The 24,547-nt window shown below is 41.5% G+C and overlaps 1 protein-coding gene across 2 annotated transcripts in view; it reads right to left on the bottom strand.

The window, feature by feature from the left end:
* The window catches only part of LOC142015702 (solute carrier family 22 member 15-like), a 42,015-nt gene that overhangs the window by 3,957 nt on the left and 13,511 nt on the right, over window positions 1-24,547 (bottom strand). For both annotated transcript variants that reach the window (XM_074999475.1, XM_074999474.1), the window contains exons 4-10: window positions 24,326-24,490; window positions 22,511-22,640; window positions 20,323-20,544; window positions 12,203-12,343; window positions 10,132-10,217; window positions 7,461-7,569; window positions 856-928 (exon numbers count right to left, since the gene is read on the bottom strand). In XM_074999475.1, coding sequence (XP_074855576.1) covers window positions 856-928; window positions 7,461-7,569; window positions 10,132-10,217; window positions 12,203-12,343; window positions 20,323-20,544; window positions 22,511-22,640; window positions 24,326-24,490 — 926 coding nt within the window. The remainder of the gene's footprint in view (window positions 1-855; window positions 929-7,460; window positions 7,570-10,131; window positions 10,218-12,202; window positions 12,344-20,322; window positions 20,545-22,510; window positions 22,641-24,325; window positions 24,491-24,547) is intronic.

Below are 24,547 nucleotides of genomic sequence, written 5' to 3'. Positions count from 1 at the left end.
CTTAACTCCTCTGAGTTTCAAACCTGCCCCCCCCAGGCTTAGCCCCTCTCAGCCCCAAACCACCCCCACATAACCAGGATTAACCCACCTCAATCCCAAACCACCTCACAGGACTAACCCATCTGTGGCATTGGCTGGGGAGCCCGTGCTGGTTGGCCATGTGCACCCAGTGGAAGGAAGACTGGAGAGTAAGTGTTCAACTGGCGGGGGTGACCTGAACCATGCCCACCGGGGGTGTGGCTGCTTGCGTAGTGGAGTGAGTGAGGGGCTCTCTGAGGCTCCCTGCCCTGTCACTGCTGAAATAATGGAACTAAATTTACTTGGTTTAATGTCCAGATCCCTCCCGCCACCCTGGAGGCCGTTAAACCAATGAAATTGAGTTCTACTGTTTCAACAGCAGAGGAGTCAACTATTGTAATGGAGATTTTTTGCAGAACCCTGGAGTTCTGTAGAACACCATTTGGGAAACACTGAATTAGGTTATTAATACAAAATTTGTTTGTAAAAACAGCAGCAGCAGATAAATACTAAATAACTCACTTCATCTAAAACATAAAGTGTTAATTTGCTTCTTTCTCAAAATAATGAAGTTTAAAAAGGTTCATTCTGTTAAAAAACAAAACAAATGCAAGCAAAAGCAACAACTCTCATTAGTTAAGTCTGGAATTTGACTACATGAACATAAACTAAATAAAGCTTAAAAATACATTTGTAGAGGTAAACAAACATCCCTTGAAAAAGATTCAGCTGCCACACCAGAATCAGGAAAGTAATTCTGAGATTACTCCAAGAAATTGAATGTCTTGGGAAAAAAGTGTTCGTAATTAAACACAAATAAATAAAAAGGTAACTTACCATGGATGGCACAAATGGAGCTAAAATACCACCAAATCTGCATGTCATCGAACAGATGCCCAACCCAGCATTTCTGTTCCAAAACAAAAAAACAATTTGAAGTTTCAAAACGTGCCTATGATTAGAATGGGCACCTACCTTTTGTCAGGTATCATACAGTCTTCACTGTCGTTTTTAAAATGAAATTTATATAAATGTTAGAACATTGTGTACTAATTTATGTAATCCATGTCTTGAGAGAACCTGACGATGTTTTTAGAGAGAAATCAGTCTATTCATGTAATTAATAGTCCAGCAGGTAACAGTGAAAATTGCTACAGTCAGCAAATGAAAAAAAATATCCCACCTGTCTCCCAAGGATACGCATGCTAAAAAACCCTATCCTCTGATACAATCCAGTCCTTTCCCAAAGCCTGAACAGATGGATAAGCTTTACATGTCAATAAATGTGGGCTGCACTGGATGGGGCTACAGAATGATTTCCAATATTATCTTTTGCCTTCTTCTTGGACAGAGTATGCATTTTGCTGGGTTTCCAAAATAACTCTTAAGTCATTTAATGAATGAAGGATTTCATCAGTTATTTATTTGAGCAGACTTTGGCCCTCAGACAGAAGACTCGCTATGGTGGTCTGAACTTTGCTAGGTATGCTTGATGATGGAAGCCAGGAGGCTCTCTGCATCATCTCAAATAGCTCCTTCCCCTGTCCCCAATCTCTCAGCTCCCAGTTCTCTGACACAGCTGATTGGAGGCTCCCAGGTCAGAGTTCAGAGGCTGAACTGATGTTTCTGGCTTCCTGACAGCTGCCCAGGAGCCACTCAGACTCAGGCACTCACAGCAGTAATTACTAGGATGGCTTATGTTTCTCATGTAGACTTGCTCTTAGTCTCCTCAGCAATGCAGCTGCTACAAACTTGGGAGTCCATGGAAATTACTGATGAATCCAGGAAGCTGAGTAGCACATACTGAATTCTCAGCCAGCCCAAAACCTGTATGGTACATAATGACCCAAAACTTCCCCACAAACCCTGCAACCGGAATCCAGTAGCCACAGCTGTGTCCATGCAAGCTTAGCCTGTGCTGGCCTATTATACCCTGTATGACCAAAAGAATCATCTCATACACCTGGGATGCATGTGCATTCAACAGCTGAATCAATCATGGGCAATCATTTGAAAAAGACACAAATATTCTTAGAGGGTGCTGTAGATTTGTTTGGTTTTAGTAAAACTATGTTCCTGAATTCAGTCATCTTCTGTCATTGTTTATTACTCCGTGAAAAGTTTCCGTTATAAGATTAATTTCTGGACCAGCAGATGGTGCAATTTTTTCCTTCTATATTTTCCGGATTTTATGAGGCATATCGATGCAGTAATAATTTAGATATTTCTGAAAATGTTTACGATGCTACATAGGTGTAACTGAAATTAAAAGTTGCACATATTTTACTAGTAATATGTAAAATCAATTAGACTGCTTATGTTTTTAAATTTTTGCTTTTAGGATAAAATATTTAATTTAGCAACATCAAGTTTAGTTAGACTTTGATATAAAAAGGAGAAAAGGACACTGTTTGCAAAATTTCATACCACCATGAGGTGGCGCTAAAGTTTTGTTTTCAAATTAACTATCCAGAACAAAAATGAAGTGCTAGTATGACATTTTTCTTGTACAAAATAATGAAAATATTTGAAACTGATTAATATATCCAGAATATATGAAACAGATGTAATCACTAAGATGTACGTGAAATCATTTTAGAGTGAGACCTGTGTTGCAACGTTATTAAATAAGAAATGTATAATCACATTTCAAGCATGAAAATAGTTTAGAAAAATGATATCCTTTCTCACACTAACCCCTCCTTTCACTTCTCCATACACAACATTTGTTTATTTCTGTTCCAGACTAAGTGTGCATATTCTCCACGGGGGCAGTGCTATGCCTGGTTAACTTTTATCTCCCCAAACACAAATGACTCATTTGAATTGCAGTGGATTCTTGATAGAATTCTCAGCAGATATGAGTTTTTGCATATCTGACAATAGCAGCAGAATGATTTATGAATTAAAAATAGCTAAACATTGATCACTGCGAAACAAATAGAAGCTATGAAATTAAAACTTCTGAGTCCAGGTTTACCTCATACAATTCAGACTCAGGAAGAATGATAAGAAAACAAAGGAGGCGGCAAACGTTAAAATATACAAAACAACGAGTAGTCCTGTGGCACCCTATAGACTAACGGATTTATTAGAGAATAAGCTTTTGTGGGCAAATATCCACTTTGTCAGATGCCTGTAATAAAACCCAAATTAAACTCGTTTTTAGTTGTTAGTTATATGAGGATTAATTTCATATAAAGTTCTTTCCACTGTCTGTGACAGAAACTGCAATATAATGAAAAGCCAAAAGCGTACAGATCTCCTACAGTTGTAACCATAGGCACAAATTCTGCTGGTGCTCTGTGCATGCACCCTCACCCATTACCTCCTTTCTTTCCCCAGGCACCTTCCATCTGCTGTGGATCAGCTATTTAGTAGTGTGCAAAAGCACTGGGAGAGACAGGAGTAAGAGCAGGGCATGTTCGGGGGATGGTGTGGACTGGGGCATGGAGAGATGGGGCACAGGCAGAGTTGGAATGGGGCCTGAGCATAGTGGGAGTTGAACACTCCTTAAAAACTCATACCATGGTTGTGTTATCTTATAAGGTGAGAATTACAACGATTATCTAGTGCTAACCGAGGTATAAGGTACTGGTCATTTTTAAAAGCTCTAACCTATAACCTCTCCCAACTTAATGTTAAGACAATTACTAACAGCTGGGATGCTCCTCCTGTGGTTCCTAACTTGTAGCTTTCCAGAAGCATCAATGGATTTTCCTTAATGGAAGGCCTCATTCTATGGAATTTGCTTCCACTGCCTGTCCTCAGAGCTAAAGATCTGTGTGTTTCAAAGCAAAGCAGCATCTCATGGGTGTGCAGCCAGCTCCAGTAAGACATAGGGTATTCAGCTGCAACATAGCCTGGAACAGCTTCAGCAACACAAATTGGGAGAAACCCAGCCAGAGGGGTTTTAGCTATCCACTCTCCTGACCTTTACAACTAAGGAAGCTGTCAAAGTGATATTTTTTTAACTTGAACTCTGGACATTATTGTCTGGTATTCCATTTAACCTCTTCCAAAAACACTACCTCAAATTCTTCCTACTCACAGTTTCACTTTCCTTGCCAGTGTTCTGATACTCTTTCCCTCCCTTTTTCACTGTGCATCTGTACCTCATTTTTCACTGTATTTGCTCATCTCCTACTGCTATTTTTCCTACTGCTATTTTCCCCCTACCCTCTAATAAAGACAAATGAATAAAAGGAAAAAGAAAGAAATTAACAAGCAGTGTGCCTGCCATACTCCTGATGAAGTTACTGATAAGTGCTTGCCCCTCATCTCTTCTCTCCCTATTTATGGTTTTATTGTCTTTTCTGATTGTAAGTTTTCTGGAGAAGGAATTATATCTGCCTCTGTGTTTGTTTATACTACAGTGACCACAGTAAGGCTCCAATTCTGACCAGCATTTTTAGACATTACTCCCATATCAATTATAATATTTGGGGGGCATTGGAAAGAGGACAAGAACACGGAGGGTATGTGTACTTCATTTACGTAACTTCACTATTAACTTATTCTTGAGAACAGCTGTAGTAGCTTTTTTTTAAATCCTACTGTGAGTTACGTAATACGTGGTGGGTATTTCAATTAATTTGTTTGCATATTAAACTTTTGTGAAGCAATGTATGATTAAAGCTCTATATAAATTATGTTAAAATATTAATAACATGAAGATACATACAGATTACTTGTTTTTCAAGGGCCATCATACAGTTATATAGTAGACTTAATTACAAGTAGCATTATAAGAACTCTGGTTTTATTAAGTTAAAATGTTCTTCCATCAAGTTAATTATAGTATTTAGTATAAGATGGAGACAAGGGAGAAGTCATGAGTAGAAATTTGGTTTTGCGGAGAAGAATCTTAGTATTAAAATTAGCTATGGAAATAGGAAAAGTAGGTGTAGGATATATTTAATTAAGGACAGTTTTTATTGTACACATTTTTAAAGTGGATTTAGTCTTTATGAAAGATATGAAAGTTCAACAGCTACGAGAAATGAAGTTCTGAGCCCATCAAATTGTACAGAATGGTGTTTCTTAAACTATGTTCCAGGGAACACTGGTGTTCTATGAACAACTTGCAGATGTGCCATGAGCATCTGACACTTTTTTGATATCCTACACAGATGATGTATATTTCCTGTAATTAAAACCAGATATATTAGCTCTTCATTGCTATGGTACCTGATTACATTACTTAATTTTGATTTTGCTGTATATGTTGCCATTTTTTTTTGGTCTGAAAATTTTTTTAAAGAAAATTTTCACATGTTCTGCATAAAATACTATCATTTGGTGTTCCAAGGTCTCAAAAATCTTAAGAAACACTGGTGTAGAACATGTGTCTAACATGAAAAGTATATATGAGTCATACATTTTACTATCAGTTTCCCTTTTAAGTCTGATCTTATGTTATTTTACAAAAAAAATTAACAAACAGAAGCTAAAATAACGCAGCTACTAGTAACTCCTTTTGTGGGAACATAATTTTTATTTACATGAGTGCTTTATCAACTGTTTCAGACACTTTTGCGTAACCAGAAGATGGCTGAGGCGAGACATGATTGTTCTGTACAAATACATCAAAAAGATAAACAACAGGGAGGGGAAGGAATAATTTAAGTTCAGCACCGATGCTGACACAAGAACTTACATAAATTGACCATCAATAAATTTAGGCTTGAAGTTAAGATTCCCATCAGAGACATGATATTCTAAAAGAGCCTTCACAGGTGAATAGCTTGGAAACCTAACTGGCTTTAAGACTGAGCCTGATAAGTTTATGGAGGGTATAAGATAAGACAGCTACAATGGCATGTAAGTGCTCTGTGACTGCTAGCAGCAAATATCTCTAACAACCAGTGATGGGGCACTGGTTGGGGAGGCTTCTGAGGCTACGTCTATAGTACAAGATAAATTCAAATTTATTAAAGTAGATTTTATAATGCCAGTTTTTCTAAATTCAATTTTGAGTATCCTCACTTCACACAGGCTCCCAACAAATTTGACACATTGCTTCCACATTGAAATCACCAACCGTTGACTGTTGCAGCAGTGCATTGTGGGAACCTATCCCACAGTTCCCTCAGCCCTGCATTCTGGGCCAGGTGCAGCAATGCTGTCAATTTCCCGGTTCTCGCAGCTTGGGGAACCCGGGAAACTGACAGCACAGCAGCCCTGGTCAGTTTCCCAGCTCCCACTAGTACAGTAAACCCTCCATTTAATGGACTAATAAGGCTGTCAGTTCTTCCCCACAGTCCGTTAAATGTGAAGATTTACTCCCTCTCCCCACAGGTTCCACCAACCACAGTCCCACCCCAAAAAATAACCTCCTGAACACCGCTCCCCCCAAAAACATGCCCCCCCCATAAAAAAACCCTCTCCAGAAGAGCCTGAACCCCTGCCACTCACTGCCTCTGGTGGAAGAGCTGCTGGAGTCCACTTGCTAGGGGCACCTGGTCGCAGGTGGCCATGGACACCTGCATGGTGGGCATCTGACCCCATGCGATTTGAGCTGCCTGGCAGTGAGGTGCCTGGCCCCACGTGTCAGTGGAGTGTCTGGCCCCGGGAAGGGAGGGGGTGCCTGGTCCCACATGGCTGGAATCACCTGGCCACGGGGTGCCTGCCCCCCGCCCACCGAAGGAGTGCAGCAGCCTGGTCAGTTTCCCTGCTCCCGCTAATAGCAGGGAGCTGGGAGCCAGGTACAGCAGGCATAACTTTGTGGGATAGATAGGGGACACTTCTGCAGGCTAATAAATTCCATTTTAAGACAGAGTGCTTCCACACTGGCCTTTAATTGAACTTCTGAATTGGAGCTTGATGCTATACCCATCAGGTAACTGCAATTTTGTAATCTCAAGATTGGTGCACCATAAATCGAGCTAATGGTATTTACAGTAAAGACAGTCACCCGGTAATATTGAGTTACCAATCTTAAATTTGAATTTATCTTGTAGTGTAGATGCAGCCTGAGTTACTGCAGAGTATTCCTTCCCAGCTATCTGACTGACTGTTGGATCTTGCCCACATGCAAACGGCCTAACTGATCATGATGTTTGGGGACAGGAAGAAATTTTCCACCACGTCAAATTACTGGAGATACTGGAGACTTTTGCCTTCCTCTGCAGAATGGGGTACAGGTCACTTGCAGGTTTAAATTAATCTACATGGTGGGGTACCTGAAACTTGAAGTTGTCAGATCATGATTTGAGGACTTCAGTAACCCAGGTTATGTGTCTATTACAGGAATGAGTGGGGCAAGGTTACCTGGCCTGCAAAGTCCAGGAGGTCTGACTAGATGAGTCTAAATGCTTTCATTGTGCAAAGATCAACACTTAATGCACTAGTACAAATTGGAACAAATCTTTAGACAGATGTTACATTTTGTATGCCAAAAATTATTCCGCATGTGAATTAAAATCTAAATTTTGAATTACCTCACCACTGTTGGGTAGAGTTCAGAAGTATAAATATACACTATGTTGAAGGCAGCACTGACGGTCAATTTTCCACACAAAGCTAACAGAGTTGGACTACAAAATAAACCTTTGAAAGAGAGAAAATAAATGTGAACATAAAAAAATACATTACGCTTTTCTATGGTTTTCTTTTGCTAAGTCAAAAACACGATCTTTTTCAAGAGTCATATATACACATTTAGACCATTTACTTTTTCTACTCAAGTTCTTTCAGCATAAAAGCGTAAAAGCTATCTAACCTGTCACCAAATATTCTCGTGAACTAGGAAAGGAAGGAATTAAAGACCTCTTCCTACAAAAAACATGCTGCACAGTTCACCAATTAAATGTGGGCCTGTTTAAAAATATTTTAAACCATTTGTAAATGGGTCTTGCTTACTAATACTTTTTTCTGAATTTAATGTCTGACCTTGTGCATACCACTATACCATATATATAGGACTTCATTACACTTCCTGTTGTAACCATAAAACCTGATATTTTCAGCCCATGTAAGCTACGCAGGATTATTACAAATTGGGTGGGAGGCCTCACAGAAATAATTAAGTTCTGCAGGAGGTGCTGACTATTAACTAAGTAATGTTTGATCCTCCTGTTACAATAATAAACCAGTTCAGCATAAAATGTTCTTTGTTTGTAGCATCTAGAATGGGTCCCTTGCACTTATGAAAAGACTCTCACGACATCAGGCTCGTTTAGAATTTTTCATACATGGGATAACTCTACTGTCTACATCGGTTCCCAATCCCACAGCAGAGAAAGACACTGTGAACTTGTTGCAGAGTTGCTGCTCAGGGATGAGAACCTCTTGGCACCTCAGCCTCCAAAATCATTCAGGATGTATTTTCTGCATGCCTGGTAGCTGAGGGAAGTATGGAAATTGGGGGACTGTGCTGCACCTGATGGGCATTTCAGCTACTTAAAGCTATGGCCAAGAGGGAAGCACTGAACTGCAAAGTCTGCAGCTTCCGAATACAACAGGAATTCTGGACATGCACAGAACTGTTTTCTGAATGGCTACAGAACTTCAGTAAAGTGGAACAATTTTCAGTTTCTGTGATGGAACGATATCTGAATTCATGTTGGAAGACTGTTCAAATAATGAGGAAAAGATGAGGCGCTTTTATTGTTCTTTTGTTCTATTATTTGTTTCTGTGAGGAAATCACCAATGCAATATTACTATCTTCTTTTCAAAAGAAGAATTAAAAACTGGCAATGGTTGCTGAAAATAGCAACTCCAGTCCCAGTTAGCACTGGGAAGATGCCATCATCAGTTGTTCAATTTTATCCCAATTTTTCCTACAATAAATTACAGTGGCTCAGTATTTGATTTTGCAGAAATGATTTAACAGCAGCCTGTGTTCAATTCTGGAAAGTGGGTGTTAGATTCCCTTTCTGAGTATTAGATAAATCTGAAAATGAAAAACCCATTTATGCTTCCATGGCTGTGAAAATAAAGCAAAATCCTTGTGTGTGCCTTGCATTGTACCTAAAGCTGTTCTGGTCCTCTAGTAGGCCTTCCTTCCTTATCATACATTAACCTCTCCTGATAGGGTCCACATACCTCCCGTGCTGGGCTTCAGAGGGAGATGCAGTCCCCCCAGTTCCTTCATGGGGGCAGCAAACCTAGGCCACTAACAGCCCTAATCCAGTCCGGGGAAGACTTCTGAGGGCGTGATCTGGAACAAAGCTGCCTAGTCTTCCCTGGAATCCATTTTCCCCATTCACAGTACAACCCCCTTTCAGCAGCTGACTTGCCATTAGCAGCAAATTGCTATTCTGGAGTGTCACAGCTCCCCATCCCTCAACTTTCCTGTGGCTAGTAGTCAAGGAATACTGGGAAATTTAGTCCCTTTCCTGCTCCAGGGCAGACTCTCTAAGCAGAGAGCTGGCCAATGAACTATAGCTACCACTGGTACCTTGTGCTCTCAACTCCCATCTCATCATGCCCTGCAGGCTCCCATTGCACAGCACAGCAGGGAGAATGGGAGGGGAGTGATATGGGCCTCTTTTGAGCTTGGGCTCAGTGTCATGGAACAAGTGGGCCAATACTAAATCGGCTACTGACTAGAAGAACTCCCTCAGCACTTGAAGAATTTTGATCCTTGAGGCTCCCAGTAGCTGGATAAAGTGAGACTGCTATATTTTACAATTATACCATCAAATGAGAAAGCAATTTTTCAGTAGTAATATGCTATGGCACTTACATTTTTACGTCTCATTTTGTAAGCAAGTAATTTTTAAGTGAGGTGCAACCTGGGACGTATGCAAGACAAAAAATCAGGTCCCTAAAAGACGTATAGTCTGGAACAATTGAGTGCTTCTGTCATACGGTATCTCAATAGTAACACTACTTATTATGTAACAAAGTAAAATACAATATAATTAGCTCCAGATTCGACTGTCAATCTGGTAGGATTTTTTTAAACTACTGTAATAACTGTGAAAATAATGTTTGTCATAATATTCAACAGTTTGAACCACATCCAGTTGCAGTGCTACCAAAACATCTCCAAAAATATACATGGTCTTCATCAGTCCCTCATTATTTCCTGTTTTACAATTAAGCTCAATCTGTTATCTGTAGATATACTAGCTTAAGTTACTTAGACAACAGTACATACTCACCAAAATTTTCTGGTAAAAACATGGTAAATATACATGCGAACCCTGCAAATATCAGAAAAGAAGTTGTAGTTTTACGTCTTCCAGACCTAAAATGAAAATGAGCACATGGTTACCTTAGGTTAAAATATAAACTCATCAAGACAGAAAACTTGCCTTTTTGTATTTTTGTGTGAAAAGTCAAAAATACTATATAAAGGATATAGATGATAGACAATTAGACATTTTGTATCATGTTTAAGACAGTGCTTTCACTTCTGAAATTACATTTTTTTAAAATTATAGTGCATTAATATTCTTAGAAATTTTCCAGCAAAATGTTTGATTTTTTTTTCCTAAAAATTTTAGTGAATATATTGTTCATGAAAACTCAGTTCTTGCAACAAATGTGCAAGGAGGTCACATAAACAATAGCCTCTTTCACTAAACAGTCTGGATTCATTCTGTGGGCATAATCCATTGTGTGCAAAGAAAGATGCTGGGATCCTGTGAAAAATATATGACTGAATAATTAAGAGATTGTTTAAGAATGCATCTTTACAAGGGGACTGAAATAAGGCTGAATAAGCAGACTTCATTCTGATCTTACCAACCTTTGAGTGTTTGAATATGTAACTTTACTGTTCTTTTATCAAAGTTTTTGCTGTAATATAAAATAAAAAGTGTAAAATACAAAAAGTGGCATTTCATATTTAAGCCTTTACAAGAACACATATGGCTCCACAAAGGCTACTTCTATTTGAGAATATAAATGAAGTACACTTGATCAGACACAAATGTCAGTGGTATTTTCAGTATTATATATAATTGATATTTACAAACAAAGGGTTACAAATAAATTTGATTCTTAGTGAGTTACAGAAGCTCTGATAGTTCAGTTGAAAAGTTAAATATATTTCTAAAATAGTGCACATGCCTGGCATGCAGTTTACACTGTAAAATGCATTATCTGTATCTACATAGTTTGCTTATCAGCAGAATTCTAGATTCTTTAAAACCAACATTCTGTATTTGCATTTAAGTGATCCTTTTCACCCTTCTGAAACTAAATGCACAGATTTCTTAATGCATTGTAGATTAATGGGAATACCAAACTTCAAGCTACCTAGCTTGTTACAGAACAACAAGAAGTCCTGTGGCACCTTATAGACTAACAGATACCTGTTAGTCTATAAGGTGCCACAGGACTTCTTGTTGTTCTCGAAGATACAGACTAACATGGCTCTCTCTCTGATAGCTTGTTACAGGTATCTTTTAAACCTTTACAAACCATATACCTCATTTATGTCCTCAAAATAATGGATGAAGAGAGCTCTCAGATATACTTACACTCTGTGTCAGGGTTGAGTGCAGCCTCACTGCCCCATCCCTGCCCTGGGAGTGAGAGGCTGCAAGGTGGTCTCCCATCTCCATGAAGCTAATGGCCTGTGACCCTCACTGTCACACTGGAGCCTCCACATTTATTGACAAACTTTGCAGAATTTTAGAATATTGTGTTTAGAATTTTAAAGTATAAAATTTCTACAGGAGTAAGATATATTTAAAAAGTGTTCTATCCAGACTATTATTATACTCAAATTATTCCAAATATAAAAATGTTCATGCTTAGGCTGACACTAAACATTTGAAAAACTGAACCTAGTAGGACAAGGTTAGGTGATATTGTAAAGGGAAGGAAGGAAAAGGCTAATCATAGTCCTGCCTTAACTACAGGAGGCCTTACAGTGGACTGCCCCCGAGAGAGAGACAATGAGCGTGAGTCAACATATTTTTGGATGGAACTTCTGATGGAGAAAGAGATACGCTTTCAAGCTTACAAAGAACTCTTCAAGGAAAAAAGAGAACAAGAAGTCCTGTGGCACCTTACAGACTAACAAATATTTGGAGCATAAGCTTTCATGGGCAAAGACCCGCTTCAAAGGCGTTTCAGAAGTACAGCACAGTCTTACCATAAAAAAGAAGAGCTTTTCCCTATTTTATAGATACACACATACAATTCTAGCCTTACAATATAAGCATAAAACTAGAAAGTTAAGAAACTATAGGCATAAAACTAGAAAGTTACTGTTCTTACCAGGATTTCTCAATAAAAAACATGCATAGAGGAAAAGCTGGAACTTCTACAAGGCCATAAAGAGCAACATTTAGATACAGATTTCCTCCTAATTCACCAGCATTGAATGTTAGGCCATAGTATACCAGGCTGCAGACATACCTGAAAACATCCATAAAATTTGATTAGATTTGATAATAAAACTAAAGATATTAAGTTACAGTTTGTTTAAATGCAGCCTAGTACAAAGAGAATTATTATTTCACATACAGCTTTATGGAGCCCATAAAAAGATTCATATAGATCTTACTTCAATTCACAGAGAAACCTAATCTTCTTGGCAAAGTACACCATACATATACATAGAACAACCTGGAGAAACCTGACTCCCATAAGTATTTTTAAAATCTGTTTAACAGAATAAATATATAGCTAAGTTGGTTGTACATCAGATACGCACATGAAAGTAGAACAGTCTGACCAGCATCAGGAGAAAAATTTATAGAACAAATATTAAAAAGGACAATCACTTCCAGCCCTTGTTATAAGGAGTGGATGGAACCTAGAACCTGCCTCTTTTCATGCACAACGCTGACCTCTAACGAATTTGAAGTCAAGTGAAAAAAAAAGAAAATTCCATTTTCTTTTAGAGAATGCAATATTTTGTCTGCCCTCTTACAAGTAAGCTGGATGGATGCTGGGATCTTCCACAGCGCTGAAATAGGGTCAAGAAGCACCTCATTGACTCGGAGAGCTAATCTGGAAGATGAATATGCATGCAGGATGTCAAGCAGTTTATGCTCTTGTTCTTTCCTATCCCTGAAAGGAGCCTGGAAGGAATCTATCATACCAACTACTGAAAGTGTTTGAAGACAGTGGCTGACATAGGGAGTAGAGGAATGATAGCCTGATAAAAGGAAGGAGAGAAGAAGTGAAGAGGCAGTGGAACTTCCTTTGCCAGCTTTTCCTTGTCCACTGTTGAGTGAACCTCAGTCTGGTGGCTAAGAGACTAATGCAGATAACAAATCTATCAGCCTTTAGCATTGCTCTATGGTGGGCTTCCCAAATTGTGCTCTGTACATGGACCAAGAATTCTAATATGGACAGTGCAGAGGGGGTAGCATGTGGGGTTACACCCATGACAATCCCAGCCAGGACTCTAGTCCAGTTGTTGGTTGGGGACAGAAAGGACACAGAATACACCTTTTATGCTTGTCCCAAGTATGAGGGTGGGACAGGATCCTCCTCCTGCTCCTGCTGGGAAAGAACAGTGCCGTGCTCACAGCAGAAAAAGAAATGCTCAGAGAAGATGACAAAAGTGGAGGAATGTTGTGTTTGAGTCCTGGTGATTCAGGCGGATATAAAGAAGGTTCTTAGGGAATCTGAACTCCTAGAATGGGGTGGGGAGAGAACACCATCTGCCCTGGTGGATGTATGGGTGCCAACAGAAAGATGCATTCTCTTGTGTAGCCAGCAGATGGAATTAAGCACTTGCTCAGTGTCAAGGATTTGCTTGATACCAAGGACTTGCTTGGTGCCAGTGGTTCTGTTGGTACCACAGGGCCCGAAATTGATCTGGTTGGAGAGGTCAGCACTGTTCTTGTGTCTTGTTTCTGGTGCCAACAGCTGTAGGTCTGCTCACTTAGGGTCCTGGGTCTTTGCTTAGCTCTGGTACAGGACATATTCACATGGCCCTCAGAGCCATGTCTGCTCTCTGAGGATGCCAAAGCAACTGACTTTGCAAGTGGTAGTGTTCTGGTGGGCAGAGCTTCACAGGTGAAGAGGGAGCCTGTTTTTTTTAAAAGGACATGGCAAACAAAGGTTGGTGAATGACCTAGCAGACTGTGATCCACCTGGAGGAAGCTTATGGGCTAGGAGTCAATGATGGACACAATAATCTCTTCATGAGAAGTTGTAACCAAATGTCCCAGTCTTTTCTGGATCTGTCAGGTTGTGGCAAGGAGTATATTTTGTGAGCTGGATCCCGCTCCTAGGCTTCAAATATCCCACTGGTGACTGTTAGTTATCAGGAAGGCATCCTTGCAGAATACGCATCTCTTAAACCTGGAAGACCTGGGCATAAGGGTGAGTGGAGAAGCTGCCTAGTTAGGAAGTGGGAAAATGAAAACCTAAGCTACAAACTAACATGGAGGGTAAAAGGAAGATATATATATGAGAGAGAAGATGAGAAAGGAAAGAAGTAGACACTGAACTACAGTAAAACCAATAGACAAGGCCCTATCAAACATAGGGGTTCCCAAACTTTTCGGCATCATGCCCCCCTTTTGATTTTTGAGAAACACCCACACTCCCTCACCTCTTCATTCAACCTCCCTTTTAACCAAAAATTCAATTTGTAATTTAAAATAAACACAAAATATTGACGATAACAGTTACAATTAAAAATAAGCACAAATAGCTTTTCTTGGCCCAAAAATTTAATAAAAATGTAATTTAACATCAGAAACAAATGAATTTAATGTGGAAGATGATACTGCATTTTCTTCATACGGTGGGAAATCCTAGGAGACCAAATATGGCCCACTCAGGGTAACGGCACTGGCCCCACCTGGCCAGCTGCCTGAGTCCTGTGTTGCTAAAGCTGTCCGCCCAAGCACCACACTGCCAGAGACTCCCGCCCGAGCCCCGTGCTACTGGGGATGTCTGCCTGAGCCACAGACCAGGTCCCTGAGCCCCTGCTCTGCTTGGGCCAACCACCCACCTGAGCTGCCATGGTCAGCTGCTCAAGCCATCTGCCTGAGCCCCTGCGCTGCCAGGGCCAGCTGCCCGAACCACCCACCCACCAGCCATGATCCAGCCACCCAAGCCGCCCGCCCAAGCCCCCATGCTACCGGTATCAGCTGCCCACCCACCAACTGTAGCCCAGCCACCCAAGCTGGCAGGGCCAGCTGCCCACCCACCAGCCGCTGCCTAAGCCACCTGCCTAAGCCCTGTGCTGCTGGGGCCAGCCACCTGAGCTGCCCTCCCAAGCTGCAGGGCAGCCACCCCAGCTGCCCATGAGCCATCTGCTCCAGCCCCTCCTCTCTCCCAAAGCCAGGCACCACCAGCCCCCATCTAAACCCATCCTCCTTTCCCTCTTTACAACCGACATTCACTCAGCTTTGCAGGAGGCTGCTAGCTCCACATGGGCCTTCACCAGCTGCCTGCTTTTTATAGTGGCTGCGCCGAGATGCCCACATGAAATGGCAGGCGCTGAGAGCCAGAAGCAAGGGCCAGCTCTTTCTTGGGTTTGAGAGAATGATGGAGGGTGCGGCTGGATCACCTCGCGCCCCCCCCCCCGGCATTTCTTCACACACCCCAGTTTGGGATCTAACAGGTCAAAGGGAGAAGCAGGCACTGCTGCAGATTCTGTAAGAACAAAAGAATGGCCATACTATGTCAGACAAAAGGTCCATCTAGTCCAGTCACCCTGTCTTCTGACAGTGGCTAATGCCAAATGACCCAGAGGAAATTAACAGAGCATGTAATTGTTAAATGAGCCATTCACATGCCAGACCAAAAGGCAGCAAAAAAGGAAGTCGACAGCAGTCTGACTGCACAGCAATTCACGTGTTCTGCGCATGATGCAAAACTGAAAGGTACGCATGTTCGGTCTGACAGGCACTGCTGATGCAAATCTCAAAACCCAGGCATACAAGGCAATGGTGGACCTCCAGTGGAACATTCATAGGGGCCTCACTCAAAGAATGACTGCAACCTCTCCCAAGTAATAGCTCCCTTGACTCCCCTCCTGTTCACTTAGCACAACTTTAAACTCCTTCCTAACCTCTTGAACTTCCCCAGGCTCCAATGCTTTTCCATTGATGTAGGTTACCACTTCCTTTAGGATTGGTAGCTACATCAAGAGGAGAATTCGTCCACTGATCTAGACCCGTCTACACCAGGAGTTAGCTTATAATTAAATATAGTGGTACGTGGTGTCAATTTTCACATCCTGAATGACACAGCTAGGTTGATCTAAATGTTAAGTATAGGCTAAGCCTAATAGTCATGGTTGCCAAAAGCCACAGATGTGTTGTCAAAGACACCAGGTAATGCAGAGAGGGAAATGGATGAGACAACCTCTAAGTTCAAGGACCCAGACAGAGTTTGTGAGAGTGTTTAGTGCTGTTGTAGGTCTGACGCACCCCATCCCCACTTGGAGTGGGGAAGAGGAATTTGTTTTCACTGTGGTCCCATCCTCACAATGAACACTGTGGCCACTAGGCCTCACTCAGTTACCGCAGCTCTGACCTGCAGAACAGCATAGCCTAGTGAGTAGCCCTGGGCAAGATGGGAAAGCCACCACCAGAGGGCTGGCAACCCTGGTAGGGGAACCCAGATCCTCTTTCCTCCTCCAAACCTCAAGAGGGGGCCCTAAGCACACCGAGGTGGTCTGCCACAGGGTCAGCATGTTATTGGATTCAACACACTGACTCAGTTGGGTGGAAGGTACCATTCCCTTGCTTTCTCTTGGTCACTTCCTGTCCTATGTTTTGAAGCTGTCATTTGTGGATGTTGGAGTCACTGAGTTCCTACTATCCTGAAGTTCTGGGCTTCATGGGCAAGGGGTTTCCCAGCCAACGTTGTGGCAGTTCTTCTGCCAGAACCTCCACGTCTCTGGCCGCTGCCCTGAATGTGCTGAGCTGTTCCCTTTCATATCTGGTCCCCAGCTGCAGCGTGCCCAGCCGGGCTGTAGGGGCATGCCCTCGTCAGCCCAAAGAGTAGCATTAACCCTCACAGTACCAGTGTGGGGCTATGTTTTGTCACAAGGGCTTAGCTGCAGGAATGCAGATACTGACAGAGATGCACTGAACAGTAAAGAGAATGAAGGAAATGTGTGTTGATGAAGGAGAGAGGTATAAAACTACCAGCTTCTGTACAGATCAAGCACCAGCCCACACTGATTATGGGTTCAACCTCTATGGTCCAGACTTCTACAGTGCGACACTGTCTGTGGTTCTGACATTCACAGGGGAAAGCTGGCCCCCTGCTCAAGATCTTCTCTCTTGTCCTCCCTGAGATTCTGGAGGGCAACAAGCTCAGGGACGAAGGGAAAATGGAGGGAACAGGAGAAACAGGTGTAATACCAACTGACCCAGGTTGCCAGCCCCAGGGATAGAACCTGCAAGCATAGGGTCTAAAGCCCTACAGCCTACCACATGAGCTACCTGCTAGCTCTCAGCTAAGGCTGTGGAGCAGAGACTTCACTCACCCCAGATGAGGTATCAGTGCCTCTGGGTAGTACATGCTTCCCTGGGCTGAGGAAGCACATCCCAAGCTTCTGAGACCTTCCAGCAGTTCTTCCGGGCCAGTGCACCAGTTGTAACACCAATAGACCTGGGTTGCCGGCACCAGGAACAGAACCTGCAAGCATACGGTCTGAAGCCCTGCACTCTACCACGTGAGCTAAAGGCCAGCTGGTTCTCAGCTGAGGCTGTAGAGCAGAGACTTCACTCACCCCAGATGTGGTCTCAGTGCCTCCGGGTACTACACAGGGATGGGGGACACGTGAGAGAAAAGGCAAAGTGGCTATGGAGCCGTGCAGACAGGAACACAGCCCAGCTGCCATGGGTCACTGTAAGCTTCTGGGGGGCTGCACACCTGTCCCATAGCCACAGGGACCCACAGCCACTATACCTCTATCCAAGTATTCCCTCATCCAAGTCCCTCTGAATCAATGCCAGCCAGTCTGTTGCCACCTTGTGGAGCCCAAAAGTCAGTGACAGCAGAGAGGTTGGCATTGACCTCTCCGGTCTGGCAAATTCAAGTCCCTGGTTTGAGACCAGTGAGGTCCCAAGGATGCAGGACCAGGGAGGTATAACCTGTAGTGGTATCTGAGGACTCCTTGCTCTTTTTGTCAAAATAAATGACTGGATTATTGAACATCAGTATGCACAGTATTGACATCTTCACATGCATGTGTCTAATCACACCTGTGATAATTTACATCACTGACCTCTTCTGAGGGCCGGAATAACTTCTTCTATGACTTTATTGCTTTCTTAGTTTCCCATTTCTCTGAATTGTAAAGAGTGTCTCTTTAATATTTTAAATTGCATAGTGAAGGTATTTATGATTGTTATGACTCACTAACCAGCCTCTAGAGAAGTTGTATCTAGCAAAAGTTGCTCTGTCCCAGTTTATCAGTATTTCCTTCATTTCTGTTAATGTCTGTGTGGAACAGCTAAGTTCTTCCATTTATTGCCTACCAACTGTCTCAAATATGATGCTAGACTATTATGGGAAATCTCCCTCTTAGTATCAGTGAAAAGAGCTGCTTCCTAAACAGGAAAGCTACTGATGGGGTTCCCAATCAGCTTAAACAAAGTCAGAACTCTTCTTGGGACATAGTGCTCTGGGCAATGTCCTCATCTTCAGATGTGTGATGTCCTCTCCCATTGTGGCCCAATTTTTGAAATTGTGCTTGATGCAACCAAGAACACCAAGACAGTGCATTGATTGGTACCTGTGTGTACCAAAAGGGCACTCACATTTTTTAAAAAGTTTGCAAGTTTGCATTTGCATTATATCTTGTGTGCAGCCCCACAGTAATTAGAAAATAAAGAGGTAAGAAACTGACAGAGTGCAAGAGACCCACAAGCCTACATCTATAAAACAGCTTAAGCATTTAACACTGACCTTAAATCACAAGGGCCATGTCTACACTAGCCCCAAACTTCGAAATGGCCATGCAAATGGCCATTTCGAAGTTTACTAATGAAGCACTGAAATACATATTCAGCGCCTCATTAGCATGCGGGCGGCTGTCGCACTTCGAAATGGGCACGGCTCGCCGCCGCGTGGCTCGTCCAGACAGGGCTTCTTTTCGAAATGACCCCACCTACTTTGAAGTCCCCTTATTCCTATGAGCAGATGGGAATAAGGGAACTTCAAAGTAGGCAGGGTCTTTTCGAAAAGGAGCCCCGTCGGGACGAGCAGCGCGGCGGCGAGGCGTGTCAATTTCGAAGTGCCGCGACCTCCCGCATGCTAATAAAGCGCTGAATATGTATTTCAGCGCTTCATTAGTAAACTTCGAAATGGCCATTTGCATGGCCATTTCGAAGTTTGGGGCTAATGTAGACACGGCCAAGATGGCATAAGACTTTATTTATGGTTTTGTAATAATCACAAGTGTTTCAAGCAGCAGCCAGGTAACCCCAAAAAGGCACTTAATATCACTTAAGAACATTTTGGAGGGGAACATTAGCAGATGCTGTGCTGCAGGTAAACAGTAACCCAGCTGACTTACATGTTAATCAGTTTTGCTTAATATACTCGTTTACAAGAAAGTACCTCTCACCCTAAGAATATTGGGATGTCAAGATATGGTAAAGGAAGTCAGAGTTGTGCATACATATGCATGAAGACCATCAAGACTGATTTTAGGCACACAGTCATTAAAGTTCTTCATCAGCATGCCACAGCTGGACTGAGATCTGTCTCAACCTTTAGCGCACACCCTAAGGATAGAGTGAGTACATACCTGTAATGGTGTCAGTTGCAGATATATAACTTTACTTGTTTGGATTATTTTACTTATTTGACTAATTACTGTTCACTTCCACAATTACAGAATGACTTCCCTGAGTAGCGTTGTCACTGATGTACCCCACAAACAGTAAATCTGACCAGAACCTAACATATTACAAAGTGCTAACTGGGCAAACTAATCAATCTAATCAAAAATTGATCAACAGATTAAATGTGTGAAAGTTAATGACCAGATGGCATGTCCACACTTCTCCCCAACACATATCTACACTGGCTGATTTTGAGCTCTCAGTTTCATTTTTTCCACTTACATTTTGACAGTTTGTATTCTGAGTATATACTTTTTCAGAATGAAGGATGAAAACCATTTTTATGAATTTCTTCATTAAAATGTTTTATTGTTTTGAGCTAACATCATCTTATTCTTTAGAACAGCTTCCAGATAATATAACTTGCTCAAAGGCATTACAATGTAATACCGGCACAATATTTCAAAAAACTAATGCTTGGAATTGCTAACAGGAAACCTTAGAATTTTACTTTGAGAAAGCAATTATTCAATGAAGAGAAGAAATAGAATATTTTAATTAGTTTTTCCTTTTTAACCAATTCTTGCTCTCTCAGCACAGCTCCTTTTTATTACTTACCAGATATACATTAAAATTATAGTTCGCCACCGAAGAACTGGGTGCTTTATTAGGTTTAGGATACCAGATTCTGCGTCATTCTTTTTCATTGTTCCTGCACATGGTTTCAATTTTATAGTCAAGCTTTGTTTTCCATTACCACAGGCCATGTACTGAAGCACATCTTCTGCTTCTGCAGTATTCCCTTGGGAATACAGCCATCTTGGTGATTCTGGAAGCACACTACCACAGAAAGATATGATAGTAAAACTTCAGTCCCACCAACAAAGTACTGTATCAACCTTCTTTCTCTGCAAAATACCTCAAGTGTCACTTCGTAAAGCAACCGTATATTAAATCCAAACATCTAACTTATACTCCAAGTAATTTAAAATCCAGATATTCTCTCAGCTAGTTTGTATCAGGTACTCAAATTTCTTTTTCAAAACCATGTCAAACATTGCAGACAAAATACTATTACATCAAAGTTTTCAAAATGTAATTTAAACCCAAATCTTGATCTCTGCTGAAATTACATGCAATGGACTAACATTAAAAAAAAGCACATCAGAAACCCTCTCAATTCCTTTTTGCTTTGCTGCTCACGGCAGGATTTTGTTCTTTATTCTAAAGAACGTCTTAACAATTTGCACCCTTGCAGAATACCCAACTACTCATTCCCGCACTTGGGAATAGCCTTGACACTATAACTCAATATCACTTAATCTCCAGTTCCAGAAAAATTTGGAACAGGCTGGCTCACAGTTCATAGCCTCTAGCAGCCCTCATCTTCCCCATGCAAATTTGCCCTTGCACTTTCTTGGTCATTTATCACACACCTACTTCTATGGTCTTTGCCCACAACAGCTTAAAAAGCATTCTGGCAAACCAGCTCCTCCTATGGGTTCTGATGTCCCTACCCTATGCTGCTTCTGTTTTCTTCTTCTTCCCTTTTACTCAGCTCCTGATGAGTCACTCAGACTTCATTTTGTCACAGATCAGAAGGAAAATTTAAGATTTCTGTGTACTAACACTAATCAAATGGAGACATTTAATTAAACTAAGCCAAACTTTCTGGCTACTAGCTTCTTATGCTCCTCTATCAATGAGGTTAACACATCTGCCTACATCGTAAGGCCAGTGAGGGGGGTTTCTTTTGGCATCTTTTCTTCAATGCCAAGAAAAATCTCAAAGCTGTTGTTTTACTAGTAAAAACAATTCTATCACCTTTCACCTCAAAGAGCCAGTCAAGGAATGGGAAAACTTTTTTTTTTGCGGGGGGGGCACTCAAAGAATTTGGAAATCAGTCAAGGATCACACTCTTCTGTGATATTAATGGAGGAGGTGTGGGTTCTTGGATGGAGGCTGGGTGAGCAAGGGAGTTTGGAGTAAGGGAGACGGGTGCAGGATGAGGTGTGGGGCCTGGGAGTGAGTCTGGGCGGAGGCAGTTGTAATGTGGGACAGAGCTCTGGGGTGAAAGAGGGGGTACAGGGATTTGGGATGTGACTTAGGGCAGGAGGGTGTTGTGACCTGGGTCAAGGTCTGGAAAGGGTATTGGTGTCGGAGGAGTGCAAGAGGGCTTGGTTTACATAGGGTTTGGGTATAGGAGTGAGGGTAGAGGGCTTGGGTTATGTGGAGTAGGGTACAGGAGAAGGGTGGCAGAGAATTGAGAGGAGAGGGGGTTTGGGGTGCTAGAGGCAGGCTCTGTCCACAACTTCCTGGCCAGCAGCCCCACAGGCTCTCTGCCAGCTGCAGCCCCTGGTAATGGAAAACTGCTGCCCACTCCATGCAGCTCTCTGCTCCAGATGATGAGTGGAGAGGGACCCTTCATGCACTGTCTCCTGATCCCAGCAAAAGCTTTCATCTCCTATTGGCTGGAATTCAGCCAGTGGAACCAGAGAGATTTTGCAAGGGGGAAGGAGCAGCATACGAAGCGACCCCTTCCCCGGAGCAGAGAGCTACATGGAGCAGTAAGCCACTTAAAGCAGCAGCTGACTGCTCACTGGCTGACACGGTCCGTGGGCCAGATCCAGCCTGCAGGCCGTATCTTTCCCACTCCTACACTAATCTAAGATTGTTTGGAGTATAAAACATTTGATAAATCAGCTGTAGTTCAATTGCTATATATTTCAGTGACAATAAGAAGGTTTATTTTTGTTATATTGCTACACATTACATGCTTATACACAACAAAATTTGAACAACTTACAAGGAAACTAAAAAGAAGAAAACCCCCGGAGAGTTTGATAGAAATGCAAGGAAGCGCCATTCCCGTATGTAGTAACCCAACAAGGCATAAATTGCTATGCCAACTGCAAATGTCAAATTTGTTAGAGAGCCTGAAAATAAAAAACAAAAACTTATTATATCAAACATTGATATAAGATGCCTCAGATTTCAAAGCAGTAAAAAACACTATGTATGTACTCTTCCTACAGTACATAAGGTGCAGGTGGCATATTACTGAGTTCATTTGAATAAATTAACTGATTCTGACAGTACGTGGATTATATATGTGTATTTACAGAAATTTTAATACTGAGTTGTTTTGTGGGAAGCAGTCAAAGGGAAGGCCAATGTAAAAACTGTATAGAGAAATGGAGGTGGGAGAGAAAGTGAAAGTAATATTATAGTTCATTTAATTGGATACATGTTGACAATCTTGGAGTGGTCATGAGCCAAACAAAATTGGAAGAGCACTCGGGATTATACAGAACAACAACAAACTTGAGTGATACCAAGATAAACTTACCAAACCTTTCTGCAGAACAAATATCGATAAAAGGTGTTACAGAAAATACGTAGCCAATGTCAATCACAAAAGCTAACATCAAATTTTTGCGGTAAATTATGTGAAATATAATACTAAACTGGAAGTTCTCAAATTGTGGTTGGTGGAGCCTTGGCCACAGCTGGCAGCTAGAAGCTCTTCTTTAGCACTGCTGTAAGGAGCAGTATTCATTAGCTCTCTCTCCTTACTAGTGCATTGATCTTTTCTTCAGCACTCCCTGCTCAACAGCTGAGAGGTACTAAAACAACAAAGCCCCTGAAATGGCAAGCAGCAGAGTGTCTCTTCAGCCCATCAGAGGCCTGCCCTGCAGGGGAAAAGACTGGGAAGAACTGAGATAGACAAACAGGAAGCAGATAGAAACAACATGAGGCAGGAAAGCAGACACTAACAAATGGGGAGGAGCATTAGGGCTGGGGGTTGGGGGAAAAAAAAAGGAGGGAATCAGTAATTGGAAAAACATAGAAGAAAAAAAAAGAAAAACCTACTCCCTCATTCCCAGAAGACAATAAAATATAAAGAAATGAGAAAAAAGCATGTAAACATTGCAGAAATAAAAGGGGAAAATAGGCTCACAGCTACCACAATAAAACATTTAGGGCCAAATTCTACTCAGTTACTCCAATACAAATCCACTAAAGTTGGAGTTTCTGTAGATTTACACAAATGTGATGGAGACCCAAATCTCGACATTTATTGCTAAATATGCATTACAGACTTGTACTGTTAGATCAGATAAACTTTTTTTTAAAAAACACTGGATTCAGTAGAGACTATGAAAAAAGCATGAAGTATTGTATGTGCTAGCTCATTTTTGTAGGACAGGAGAAACAAAAGACTTTTGAAAAATGGAGATGGGGAAAGGGAGAAGAGTTTGTGTCATAATATTTTCTCAAAACTCCTGTGGTGAGATTGGGAAACTGAGGGGAAGAAGAGGACAACTGGAAAAAGATTAATGCAAAATAGGCCACAGACAGTGTTGTGAATTACTATGTTAATCTTGAAATATTACCACTATACTGTTGCTAATTACACTGGCCCCAATCCTGCTCTTTTAATTCAAGATGTCACTGAAATCTTTGTTGGTCTGGGCCAAATATCGCATTTATTTGATTCATGGCAATTTTTATTATGCAGTAAAACAAACTGATACACTTAAAAATATTTCTAAAGTTTCAGGAATTTATAAAGAAACAAAGTTCTGTGTAAGATATGAACATTATTCTTAAATCTTACCTGTTAATGCCCAGAAAGACTTTCCTACGTATTCTTGTGTCAATACAAAAGACACTAGAGACATTCCACCATTCATAATGCCAACAATGAAGCGTGACACTGCAAAAATTTCATAACTTGGAGCGAATGCTGTTACATATCCAAAAACAACATCGAAGAACAGACCTGAATAAAACAAAAAAAAAAATTGACCAATAAGTCATCTCAAGTAGAGTAAATTCA

Source organism: Carettochelys insculpta, chromosome 7 (genome assembly GCF_033958435.1).
Source record: "Carettochelys insculpta isolate YL-2023 chromosome 7, ASM3395843v1, whole genome shotgun sequence".
Lineage (NCBI taxonomy): Eukaryota > Metazoa > Chordata > Testudines > Carettochelyidae > Carettochelys > Carettochelys insculpta.
Note: the sequence above shows the minus strand (reverse complement) of the source record. Positions and strands in the feature narration are given on the sequence as shown.